General features: G+C 41.9%; 1 protein-coding gene across 1 annotated transcript in view; it reads right to left on the reverse strand.

The window, feature by feature from the left end:
* The window catches only part of arid5b (AT-rich interaction domain 5B), a 105,773-nt gene that overhangs the window by 50,156 nt on the left and 43,132 nt on the right, over nucleotides 1-12,485 (reverse strand). The window contains exon 4 of the mRNA XM_055029175.1: nucleotides 8,372-8,602. Coding sequence (XP_054885150.1) covers nucleotides 8,372-8,602 — 231 coding nt within the window. The remainder of the gene's footprint in view (nucleotides 1-8,371; nucleotides 8,603-12,485) is intronic.

Here is a 12,485-nt window from a genome sequence, read left to right on the forward strand (position 1 = left end):
ACAGCAGATGATCGGCCTGTATTTATGTCCTGATTACAAAATGTAACCGTACAGTCACAGCGTGTGCTCTTTTCTCCTCTAAAATACTCCCTCCGTAGCCTCTGCACTGCACAGCATATGGATAATGAAATATTCATGGGCTGTTGGTTAACACAAATCTGCACAGGAGATGAGAAAACATGAGCTTAGCAAGCAATTTGCCTATTGCATTAACAGACGGGCCTGTCACGAGACGACACTTGCATATGCATATTTCCTCTAATCAGATTTCTTGTTTAAAGAGCACCGGGGAAGAGCGCTTCAAGTTGTGGAAACAATGACCTCATGCTGTATGATCATCCGGTGACCGAACCCAATCAAGCTGGCGAGATGTTATCTCCACCAACACAGGCTTGAGATTTTAACACATCTGCTGCTTCTACGCGTTTCTTTTCCTCATTTCTCCTCTTCTGCATCACGTCTCGGTATCAGTTTCAGTCAGATGACATGTATGAGACCTTTATCGTTTTCTTTCTTTTTTCTTTTTTAACACTCTCACAAATACACATTCAGCCAGTCTAAATTAAGCCACAGATGTGCACAAGCATCCATGTATGCAGAGCGGCATTAAAATAGACTGCGAATTTCTGTTTGCATCCGGAGCGCGCTCCTGTAACGGAGCAATTAACTCCTTTTTATTTCTCATTCTTCTTGAGAGAATTAGCAGGCAGGAGTGTGCAAAATATTTCTATGTATTCCAAAGCAAAGCATACTACGCGAAGCGTGATATATAAAAAAGCAACGCCTTCTGGGAAAAGTTCAGGGTTCTGTTTAGGTTTCAATATCTTCCTCGCAGTATAACTCTCATTGTGTCTTCATTTAGCACAAACAAAAATATGTTGGCTGTTTGAGCCTGAAGCTAATGGCTCGTCCCTTAGGTACATAGACCAAAGCAGACTTCCTTCATCAAAACAACTCCAATCTTTATAAATGCCTTTTGACAACCGTTGCAAATTCATAGGGGGTTAAACAGAGGTTGAGAATTATTTACTCTGGAAATGGAGGCGTTGGTGTTACACATTTACCTGCATAACACACATACTCAGAACTGAACATGTCAAGTGTTTCTTGTTAGATTGATGTCAGGAAGTCAAGGTGTCTTTGGGCTGCCAGCCGAGTCATTCACAGCATCCACGGTGGCCAACGGATGAAAGGCAATTTTGCAGTTTTAGGAAGGATGTAGCTGCTGCAGGCTACCTGAGCTGCCAGTGAGCTGGAGGATTTAAGACTAAAACACCCTGGGATTGCAGTGGAGCTATATATCACGCACATCATTAGTCGGCATTAACACACAGTAGACAGGTTGTGCTTGCGTGCAGCGAACCAGGCTTCAGCCAATGGGTTACTTCTATCAATGGTCGTGGGGCTTAATGCTTAAAGATTCCTTGATATCTGTGGCGTGTGATGACATGTAGAAATCCCTAAAAGGGAATCAAAAGTGTGTTTGATGTTATTTCTAGAACACAACTAATGTATTAGTCCTCTAGAGAAGGTAAAATAACACACTCTTTATGTACAGCACTGCATAAAACCCTGTGAGGAGCGGCACTCTGCTCGCCCGTGTTTTCCACTATGCCGACTTGGGTTTGCATGTGGGTTTAAATACCGACAGCTTGATTGTTGTTCATGAATGAACAGAAGCAGCTCAGAGAAGGACTATTCTTTGCTGGTTTGTGATGGAACTGCTTTTTGTTTTGTTTTTTTTTGAAAGAGGCCATTGACTAATAGAAAAGTGAGAAATTGTAAGAATCAATAAAACAGTGAAGCTTTAATAATGCACTGTTAAGCCATTTTCCTTTCATTTTAGACTTGTTTATCCCAGTTCAACTACTCCACATCTGCCTTTTATTTCAGTTGTGCAGGAAAATAACAAATCAAAGGAATATTTGCTAACCGCTTGAAACTAGGATACATAAATGGAACACCACCTCATCCAGGCTGCTAAAGTTTTTAAACACAATGATAGTTTATGCATAATCCACATTACAGCTCCAAATGTCATGCATTCTGCACCAGTTCTGCACTGTTACATAATTGACACAAATGGAACTGAAATACTGCAGTAAAAGCTAAAAAATGAAAATATTTTTCCTGGGGTGACGCGTCCCTCACCTCAGCATCCTGGAAGCTTGAAGTTAAAAGTGGAGGCGTTTCAGATTTATCTGGCTTATTAATAACTTATAGATATTTGTGAAATATCCTTCACAAATAAACAGTTCATCCTTAAAAGTGAAAAATAATTATAGAAATAAAGCGAGACTGTTACTGTCAATCCCGAAGTTGAATACTCTGTCCTGATGCAGCAGAATACTGTGAAGTCTCAACCGTCCTTAGCAATATCCACAAACGCGCGCACACTTAATCCAGGGTGACTTTCTTTTAAGACGTGACAAGACTTTATGTTCCAGGAGATATAATTCATTTCTTCATGCTTCCAAAAAGGAAAGCTTCTGCAGCACGCGTCCTCCCGTCGCCATGTCAAATCCGATATGGAACGTCAATAAGCTAGTTCTAAAAATAGCGTTCTTTTCTGTTGTGACAAAGTTTAAAAAGGGCACTTTTTGGTCTTAGCCCTGCTCTAAGAAGCTGTTAGCTTCAGTCACCAGGACCAGCTAATCATTGTTTATGTCAGCGTGGTTGTATACATTCTTCAAACTAACCTTGCATCGACAGTCTTGCACTAACCCTTTAAGAACGCAGAATCGCGTGAGAGCGAAGGAGGAGGGGTAGCTTTTCCTCCAACATGATTACCTCAGTAACTTTGAAAGCACTGTTATTTTAAACTGTATGAACAAGCGGTATTAGGTTTCTGACAGCGTGGAGGTGAGTGGAGGAAATCAGAAAAAAAGAAAAGAAAATAATGTCTCCCCCCCCTTAATAGCTTGTCTAAATATAAAGTCATCGGCTTCATGTTTAAAAGTGCCGGGCTGCGTTTACATATGTTTCAGGCATATTTGCAGCGCCGACTCCCTGCCAAATGAATGCGAGAGTAATACTCAACGCACAGCTTTTAACAAAAAAATGAATGTTGTGATCGTTCAGTCATTCAGCACTGTGAGGCTCTGGCCCACTCAAAGACTATTTCTGGTTTTTATCACTGCAGAGAGCCTCAGCAACGGCAATATTGTTACAGTGCAGTATGTCACACCTTTGTTATTCTTAGGCTTATATAAGAGATTGATTTTCATTCCGCTTGTCAGCGAGAATGCAATAAGTGAAAAAATATTTGTAACCATGCTGTTGTAAAAACACAATTTATATATCTCTCGTTAAACGTTTAGCACTGCTGTAATATTGCATTCCTGCTGGCAAAGAAAGGAAATTGAGGACACAAAGTAGCAAGGGCATAATCAATCCACGTTTGGCAGAGAATGCGTGATAATTATAAACAAAAACTGTGTCATTCCCCGTGAGGAAAGAAACTGCTGCGGGGTGACAGGCGATGCTGCACATGAATATGGATCACAGGACTCGATGCAAAAGCAGTTTTGCTCAAAGTTGGTTCGAGGGGAAGGACGCCGGTGACACCAGAGGCTTAGAATAAAACAAACACAAGAAGTCATGAAGGAAAGAGAGGCCGGCAAGCGAGCCCCTGATGATCTCAACAGATTTCAGCCGAGCTGGACTGCTGTGTCAAGAATAAAACCGGATTTCACAACGAGGCTTTTAATCTGTCGGCTAAGTTTTCCACAATACAGAACACTGGCCCTGCTGACACGCAGAAATACTCATTTTTATGTCTGATCCTCCTTTTCTGGAACCCCTAAGGTAACCTGACACACTTTTATAACTTAGTCTGTCGAAGATGGATGGCCATTACAGCTGCCAGCACAGATCTGACTGAATCCAAAAGCTCAGAATAACTGTAAGATTGCCATTAAATCAGATTTTAGACTGCTGTAAAGTAAAAAGAAGTATTACCCCCCGTCAGGTTTGATCTGTTTTTGAATTTAAGTCACGTTTACTGTTTCAGATCATGCAATTTTAATAGCAAAGATAACTTGAGTAACAAAGGAAAAATGCAGTCCTCAAATGATTTCATTTATTGCCCCCTGTTAAACCGTGAGTTAACTTTGATTACCCATGTGTTATTTATGCTTGGCTTGACCTGCCACACCCGGGTTGGATTACTGCCTGCTGACCCCGTATAATCGAGAAATTACCTCACTGAAACCTGACTGACAAGATGAAGGAAGGTCGCATAAAGCGACACATCAAGGATATTCATGGACATCTATCTGTCTGGAAACGGCCCCAAAACCATTTCTGGGGCTGCGGGACTCTGGAGAACCACAGCGAGAGCCATTATCTAGAAATGGAGCAAACATGGAGGAGGGTGAACCTTCCAACGAGAGGCCAGTGACCTACAGCCAGGAAGAATCGGAGAGCAACGAAGAACATCATTTGACGAAGGAACCCAACCACCAAACTGTTGCTTGGGTTTATTATTTATTTTTTCAAACCAAGCAACTCGATTCTTGGTCGTTTTCCCGTTTAGTGACAAAATGAAATCTTTATATTTGGTTGTATTTATGTTCTACGAGGCCGATATCTTTAAATTTCATTTGCCTCAGAACTGACCGGACCTACTCCTACCGTCTTCAAACTGCACAGCGATTCCACCTCTGAATGGCTGAAAAAAAGAATTTGCTGAATACTTTGGAGTGGCCTAGTCAAAGTCTGGATCTACAACAGACTGAGAAACTGCAGTATGATGTTAAATGCGTCCTTCAAACTCTAAAAACTACTCTGTAAAGTGGACTGGGCCCAATGGAACCGGTTGGATTGGATGGATTATTTTTTTTTGTCAGTATTATTTGAAAACTGCTTTTGATTTTTACTCAGATTATCTTTGTTTGATGTTAAAATTTGCCTTTTAAGAGCAGTCAGAAAAGAGCAAAACCAGAAGTCTCACTATTGCTGCAAATATTTCCCAGCTGCCTGTTGTTGCTACTTGTGCTGGTGTTTATTCTAATGAAGGTGGATCTAACCAATTTCTTCTTCTTCTTTTTTTTTTTTTTTTAAACCGAGGCTTTAAATAGCAGAGTAACTACTCAGCAGCCGTGGCTGTCTCCAAGCGTAAACATTCATAGGTGTTTGTGCCTGTAAGTAAGACGCCCTGGAGGCCTTATTCACCTGCCAGAGTGATGTAAATTACTAAGCCCTGCTGTTTTAAAACAAATCACAATCAAGTCTCCGAGCAGCAATTCCAGCAGAAATAAAAAAAAGCCAGCTCAGAGCCGAGTAAACCTTCATGTGAAGAACATTAGAGATCCTGGCTGCCTCAGCAAGGAGAAAAAGCAGAATCCCCTTCGGCTATGAAAATAAACCTTTAGCTTAAATGTGACTCACAAAGGAATGGCATCATTGAGCCAAGCGAATGAGCAACAGCAGCCACAGGATGTTAGCGTTGCTATTCATAACTTATTTTCCTATGCCTAAAACCGTTTTCCCTTCTGGTCTCACCTCTGCTGCGCTCTTAAAATGCAATTACCTCGTGGCAAATTTACAGGAAAAAGAAAAACAATGACTTTTGACCAGAGGAGCCATTACAGTGAATGTCACACTGATGCCTGCTGAGCTACCAGCCACAGGAAATATACAGCTACAGACGAGAGAGATGAGTCACATTAGTCCTTTGTTTTAGCCTGGGCTTAATAAAACGTGTGGATTCTGGAGCAGTGGGGAATGAATGACAGACAGACGCGTTCCAGCGCTTCGCAACTCCTTGGCAGAGCCACAAAATGCTTTTCAAAGGTGTGACTGAGGAGTGTGTTCCAGCAGCAGCTGCCGGTGTTCGTAAACAAGAACAAGTCCTCTGGAAAAATTTAAAAGGGGGGAAAAAAAAAATAGTAATAATCCAAGAAACCAAGTCGAACTTTTGCTTAGTTGTAATTATCGAAATGCTAAAAGATCAAAAGCATGTTTTGCTTTCATTCATTTGGAAAACAGCAGAAGTTGGTCAACACAGAAATCACAGAAATGCATCATCTCCACTCGCGCCTTAAACAGGATTTTTTTTTTTTTTTTTTTTTTTTTTGATGTTTTTGGAAACCAAGTAACTAGTTTCAGGCTCATGTTGTGACAAATTAAAATCTCTACATTCGGTGATATTTATAATTTATGAGGCCAATATCTTTACACAGCTAAAATGAAGCAGAAACATAGTGATTTCTCACTCTTTTCTTTTTTTCCTTATTTGAACTGCAGACATAATACTGGACTGATGTGTCAACAGCTATTTAAGAGCTCTGGATCTAATTTCCCCTTTGCCATTCTGTAAACCATAAAACTATTCATACCCACTAATAGGTGAGATCACCGGTTTAAATAGACTTCTTACAAAGTGAAGTGGGCAAACAAGCAGCCTCCATGTTCACCAGAGCAACTCTATTCACTTTAACATTTTTCTGTGGTATTTAAGAGACGCTGTCACAATTCTGGCGTGTCTGGGTTTTGGTTTTGTACTTTAACTCTTGACTATTTCCGTATTTGTTTGTTTGAGCTGAGATGCTGCCCTTTCTGCTCCTTCCCTTGCATTTTGTGTCTCAGTCGTTCATATATTTTGCTCTTTGTGAGTCAGCTTCCTTCACGTCAGGCTCCTCCCCCCCCTCCCCTCCACCCGCCTGCTTGCTCTGTGTTTTTCACACCTGCATCAAGGACAAGCCAGCTCCACCTGGCCACACGCTGTGATCAGTCATAACAATATGACCAGCGTTGGTTTCTCTCTGAACCGTCATCAACTAAGCAGTTTGAGCTACCGTGGGTCATCCAAACGCACCAGCCTTCAATTCCCACGTGCATCAATGAGCCTTGGTTCACCGCCGCTGCTTCCTCTGACCACTCCTGATAGATAGCGACCTCTGCCAGGGGCAGTTTTTCATTTGTCCCCAGGGGGGCGTCAGAAAGGGGCCGCAGATACAAAAAGCAACTTCTCTCCGTGGCCTGAGCAAGTTTATTTTATGGATGTAGTCAGTGCAGTCAGTGTGAGGTGGGGGAGTGGCGCCCTGGGGAGACGCGCTGACAATAAAGACTCCAGGTTACATGCTTTGTGTGGGACACCAATGCATTTTTTTCTGCTCTCTTAATTTTCAGCCTGTTTATTGATTGGCGGCGGAGGCAGGGGGGTGGGCGGGAGGAGGGGCTGGACCAGGACCGTTCTGGACATGCTCAGACTCATTCATGTGCCATCGTAATTTAACTTCGTCAAGCCCGTTAAAATCTTTACACTTCATCATTTTCCCATCAACTTTGAGACAGAAACGCTCACTCACTGCCAAATTTCCCATGGTGCCTGTCACTTGAAATACAACAGTCCACCAAATGCTGAAACCAAGCAGCCTTTTGCAGCCACAGCACCGCAAACCCTCATATCGCAATGACAACTGTGCTTTAAGTAGATTCAAGCACCTCAGAGTTTCCAGTAACAATAACAACAAACAAAAAAATATGTAGATTTGTCAATAGGCGTGTTTTTTTTTTTTTTTTAAGTTGCTCGAATGGTTTGAACATAGCAACAAAGTCAATAAGCTGCCACCGGTTCTTTTACTCAACGTCTGTGCTTAACCCCACACCTGGCCACGCCCCTCAGCGACTCCTCGCTCCGCCCATTTTTCAAAGACTGTTTAACCAGCAGCCACTTCCACTGAAAACATTCCTGAAGTTTCTTAGAAGCAAAGGTTTGCTTAGGAATTTAAACAGCGGCTGTAATTCGCAGCACGGCGTTTGAGCCAATAATCCGCTCCTGATGGCAGCTATTGTAGCCAGGAAAGAGAAACATTCATAATGGTCTAATGAGTTCACTTCTTTCCAACTTAACACCCTGCATGTGTTTTGTAAACATGCAGCATTCAGCCAGAGTCAGAAAATGACTCAAACGCTGGGAGAATTTAAAGCATTTCCTTTTATAAACCTTCCAGAGTGGTGGAAAAACCCCTGTCATAAAGCAATGAGATGGGCGGCGTCTTGTTTTCCTTTTATGGACACAGTTATTATTTGCAAGACAGGGATTTTTACTGTTATTATTGCACTCGGGTACTTTTTTCCCCCCTTAAATCATCCACACGCTGAATCAATAGTCTCCCTAAGTCATCAATTTCCCAGTTGAAGCAGCCTCAGTGTGGGTAGCCATACTTGAAAAGTCAACAATTTGTCAAAAATAATTCTTGAGACTAAAATGTTGTTGCCACAGATGAAAGGGAAAAAAATGATTCTGACATTTCAAAACATCCCCCCAAAAACACAGGCAGCCAATCGAAAGCTTGACTTCCACAAAGCGGCGTTGTTGCAGGTGACGCAACGCGTCGACCCGCCGTCCCTCCGCCAAACTCACCAAACTCGTCGCAGATGCTCTCATTCTGAAGCAGGGTGGGGTGTTCGAAGGTGTCGCGGCAGTACAGGATCCTCGTGCTGCCGCCCAGTGCAGCGATGCCGCCCAGCGCCAGCACCGTGTGATCGATGAACAGCGAGGACGGCTGCTCTCTGAGGCGAGCCAGAACGGAGCGGTAGCGACAGTACTGGGGGTAACTGAGGACTAAAACTTTCCGTCCGTCCTCTTCTTGGCCTAAAACACACACACACACACACACAAAAGAGCAAATCATTAAAACGTTTGCAGAGGCTCATTTTATATTTAGACCACTTCTCATACAAATGGAGCACAAAGAGACGTGCAAAAAACAGATGACAATCAACAAAAACTCACTGCAAGTAATCAAACTAGGTAAAGAAAACAAAAATAAAACACAAAATGAAGTATTACACAAATAATATGTATATAATAAATGCAACTAGAAAAAAATGAATTGATAGATAAGTACTTTATTACTACAAACACCTGGAATAACACTTGCTGAATTTCTATAATATGAACTACTTAAAATCATAAATAAATTAGCACAAATACAAGAACATGATCGTGATGAAATTCAAAGTAATCACTTTAGTGTTGATACATACATTCTTGATTAAAGGGAGTTTTAGTCCCCATGGTTTTTTTTTAACAAGAGTTATTAAACAGGGTGTGGTGGGCTGGATGACAAACGCAAACCTGTTGGTTAAGGTGAACCAAGACCATCAATTTTTTTTAGAACACCAATAAAAACACCTCAAAGTTCAATGCCTGCGCTGGGAATGTGCAGCCGAGAAATAGGAAACACATTTCTTTAAGTGTTCTAGTCAGATTTTGTAGAGAGCAGCACTTAATTTTACAGGACACATTTATTCCTCCATCTCCCTTTAGCTTTTATGGCTTCAGTCGCCCTTATAGATCACCAGTTGGCTACTGTTGCTTCCCAGAACATGCACTGCTGCCGCGCTGCCAGTTTGACAACCTTAAAAAGTCATGACTTTTATTCCAGACGCGGACGGACTGACGGTTCAAAACAGAACACAAAAAACTGTGAGCAGTTCCTGGAAAGTCTACTTTCCTGTCTGTTTAGGTCGACGATGCGTCCTGGCTTTATTTCTGACGACCTTATCTCATTTTACGCACACAGCTATTTCGAGTCACGTTCAGGAAGTGAAACGCCTTTTCTTTTTCTTTTTTTGCCCCCGTTTCATTGCGACTTCAAATAACTCTCTCGAAAGTTTCACATCCTTTCCTCGCAGGCCCAGAGCGAGCCTCGTCACGTGTGCCACAAATAAACAGAAAATCTGCATTTCGTCGTCTGGGTGCTTGTTTGCAGCGCATGACGGCATGCAGGGCTTGTTGAGGTTTTTTTTGTTTTGTTTTGTTTTGTTTTTGCAGCAGGAGGAATGTGAAAACAGATCTAGGAGCGCTGCTATTTTGCTCGACCAGTTTAGCAGGCAAGATAATTTGTGGTGGGAAATCCTGGGAGCAGTTTAGACAGGGCAGGTGTGAGTGGGTGTGTGCAAACACGGTGTGTGTGTGTGTGTGTTCGTTGTTTACTGACCAACCGCAGGAAAAGAAGAATCAAACATTGACTGCACACATCCAGCTCTATAATCAACCCTCATTGTTAATCTCTGACGGTTGTGCTTCTCTCAGAAGCACCTGGCCTCCATTTGTTTTTGTTTTTTTTTGTTTCTTTATTTCCTCCAACTCCATTACTGGTTCGTAATCAGGCTAATATTCCCCTGACATCTTTGTGTGACTAATATGAGATCAGGTGTAGCCACTTACTGGCAGAGAAATGTTGTTGTTTACTTGAGTGGGCTGAACATCCTCGACTGATGAGATAAACCTTCATAAATGCTAAGAAAATAATCTGATAGATGGACTGTTGGTGTTACACCAAGGGCAGAGAGGCGCAGGCACAATGACAGGACTAAAATGGAGCGTAGATGAGTCCGTCTGCTGGCTTTAGGTTGCTGAAATTTCCTAAAAAGGACTAAATGCGAAGAGCAGCCAAGCCTGATGGGGAGCGTTATTAAATTTTCCAGGTATTTGGCCATTAAAGCCGAGCAGCAGAGACGAAGGGATCACGACAGTTTTCACAGCTCATTCCCTGGGAGGCGTAATTGTGTATAAAATTTGCGAGCAGTCCATCAAAATAGCTGTTTGGATATTTCAGTCTGGGCCAAAGTGGTGGTCCGCCTGACGGGCTGCCATTCCCTGCCTAATAAAAATACCGTGAAGTTAAAGTTAAAGACTTGCAACTGGGAGTTTATTATTCCGCGTTGAAACATATGAGATAGAAGCGAGACAGAGCGACGTCTGATGTTGCTCCAGGAAAGTCATGCGATTTGAAACAGCAGCAACACGAAGGAAAAGCTGCTGCAGTTATTTTACATATGGCGTTTAGATGAACTTTTCACTCAGAAAATTATAACTTCAATATCTTGGCGTAAAAACAAAGGGAATGTGGGTGTCGAGGCTCTAGGATTTAGCAGCTCAATACTAGAAATACATTTATCAGCAGAAGATATCGCTAGCATGAGAGAAATGCTATAAATTGCACATGACTTCATTAATTTCTGGCATATGCTTCGTGCTGCCAAAAGATATATTTTTTTGGAAGCGAGTAAACTCTGAATTTGATCATAAATATATTTGTTTATTTTTACTTATTGATTGAAAACGAGGCGGTATTTTTCACTAAATGGAGCATTCTGGTCAAATCTTCTAATTTTCATCAGTCAATAAAAATTAAGATGTTTTTTTGGCTCGTTATTCCTGATCTTTATGGAGTTATATAATCAGAACGAATAAAATAGGTAATCGGATGCCTGTTAAGGTACATCAAGGTTTTTAAAGTCACGGTTTTCATAACCCTGACAGCTTTTCATCAGATCTTTCCTACAAAATTAAAAGGCTTTTGATCAGACGCCAGAGACGTAAAGAGTGAGCAAAGTTTTTCTTCATCTATAGAGATGAAGCTGCTAGAAGTGATTTCTTCCTGACAAAAACTATGAATCTGTTCGCGAGGCTTGGCTGTTTTAATAGAGGGCTTAAAGTTCTCACTGAAGCAAAATGCGAAGTTGAAACGGAGTGGAAATAGAAACCGGGACGACAAAAGTTTCCAGTCCAAACAGCTGAGCACTGCGAATAAATCTACCTCTAAGCCGAGCCATTCCTTGATTCAGACGTTAACGAACTTGAGGTGAACCACATAAATCTCGAGCGTCCGCTCTCCCTTCCCCATCTGAAGCTTTTGATTTGGTCCTTACTGACTCGAGCACCTGATGCCTCAGTAGTGCAATCTATAACCCCAGAAAGGGGCAGCAGTGTGTAATGCTTAGCATCAATGAAGTCTGCGAATGCTTGGAGCAGGCAGCCTGACTCACTGGATAGCTAATGCTAACTCTGGACACTCGTAGTATTTCTCATCTGCTAAAACCTAGACACGTCAGGCTTGAGGTTTTGTTCTACTGTATTTTATTTTATGAAAATGAATATAATGTTAAGCTCATATTAATATTATATTAATATAATATTAATATAGTCGTCCCTCCTGGGCCACCGCTTCCACACTTTCTGGAGTCAATAACTCAAACACACTCCTTTAGTCTTACACACTAAACAAACGTAAAGCAGACAGTCTCTGTTGTGCAAATCCTTGTCTGTTTGTGCACAGAAAAGCGGACTGAGTAACATGACTCAGTACTTGTCCCATCGTAGTAACATGGCAGTAAAGCAAGGCATCGCAACAAAGAACACCACAGCACAGAGAGTTCACATGAGCCCTCCAACATGCGGTTTCATTCGACTAAACTCGCACTCTGGATCTTGTGCTCTTTGAAAGTCGTAATATTTCGTTGGCGCACAAAGTCGACTGCACGGTTCAACAGTTGATGAAGCAGAGTCGGGCAGTTTGAAGAGCAATTTTGCATAATTTATTCACAACACCGTCTGCTTTTACAAAGCTCCTAGATGTGACATTCAGGAGTGTTTCTCATGGTAACTTAATTTTTTAGGGGTGGCTAATCAGCAAGTTTCTGCTTTGCTTTCCTCTCTTTCTTAAAGACACGGCACGTTAACAGAT

The sequence above is a fragment of the Poeciliopsis prolifica genome, unplaced genomic scaffold, assembly GCF_027474105.1.
Source record: "Poeciliopsis prolifica strain line A6 unplaced genomic scaffold, Auburn_PproV2 SCAFFOLD005, whole genome shotgun sequence".
NCBI classification, from domain to species: Eukaryota; Metazoa; Chordata; class Actinopteri; order Cyprinodontiformes; family Poeciliidae; genus Poeciliopsis; species Poeciliopsis prolifica.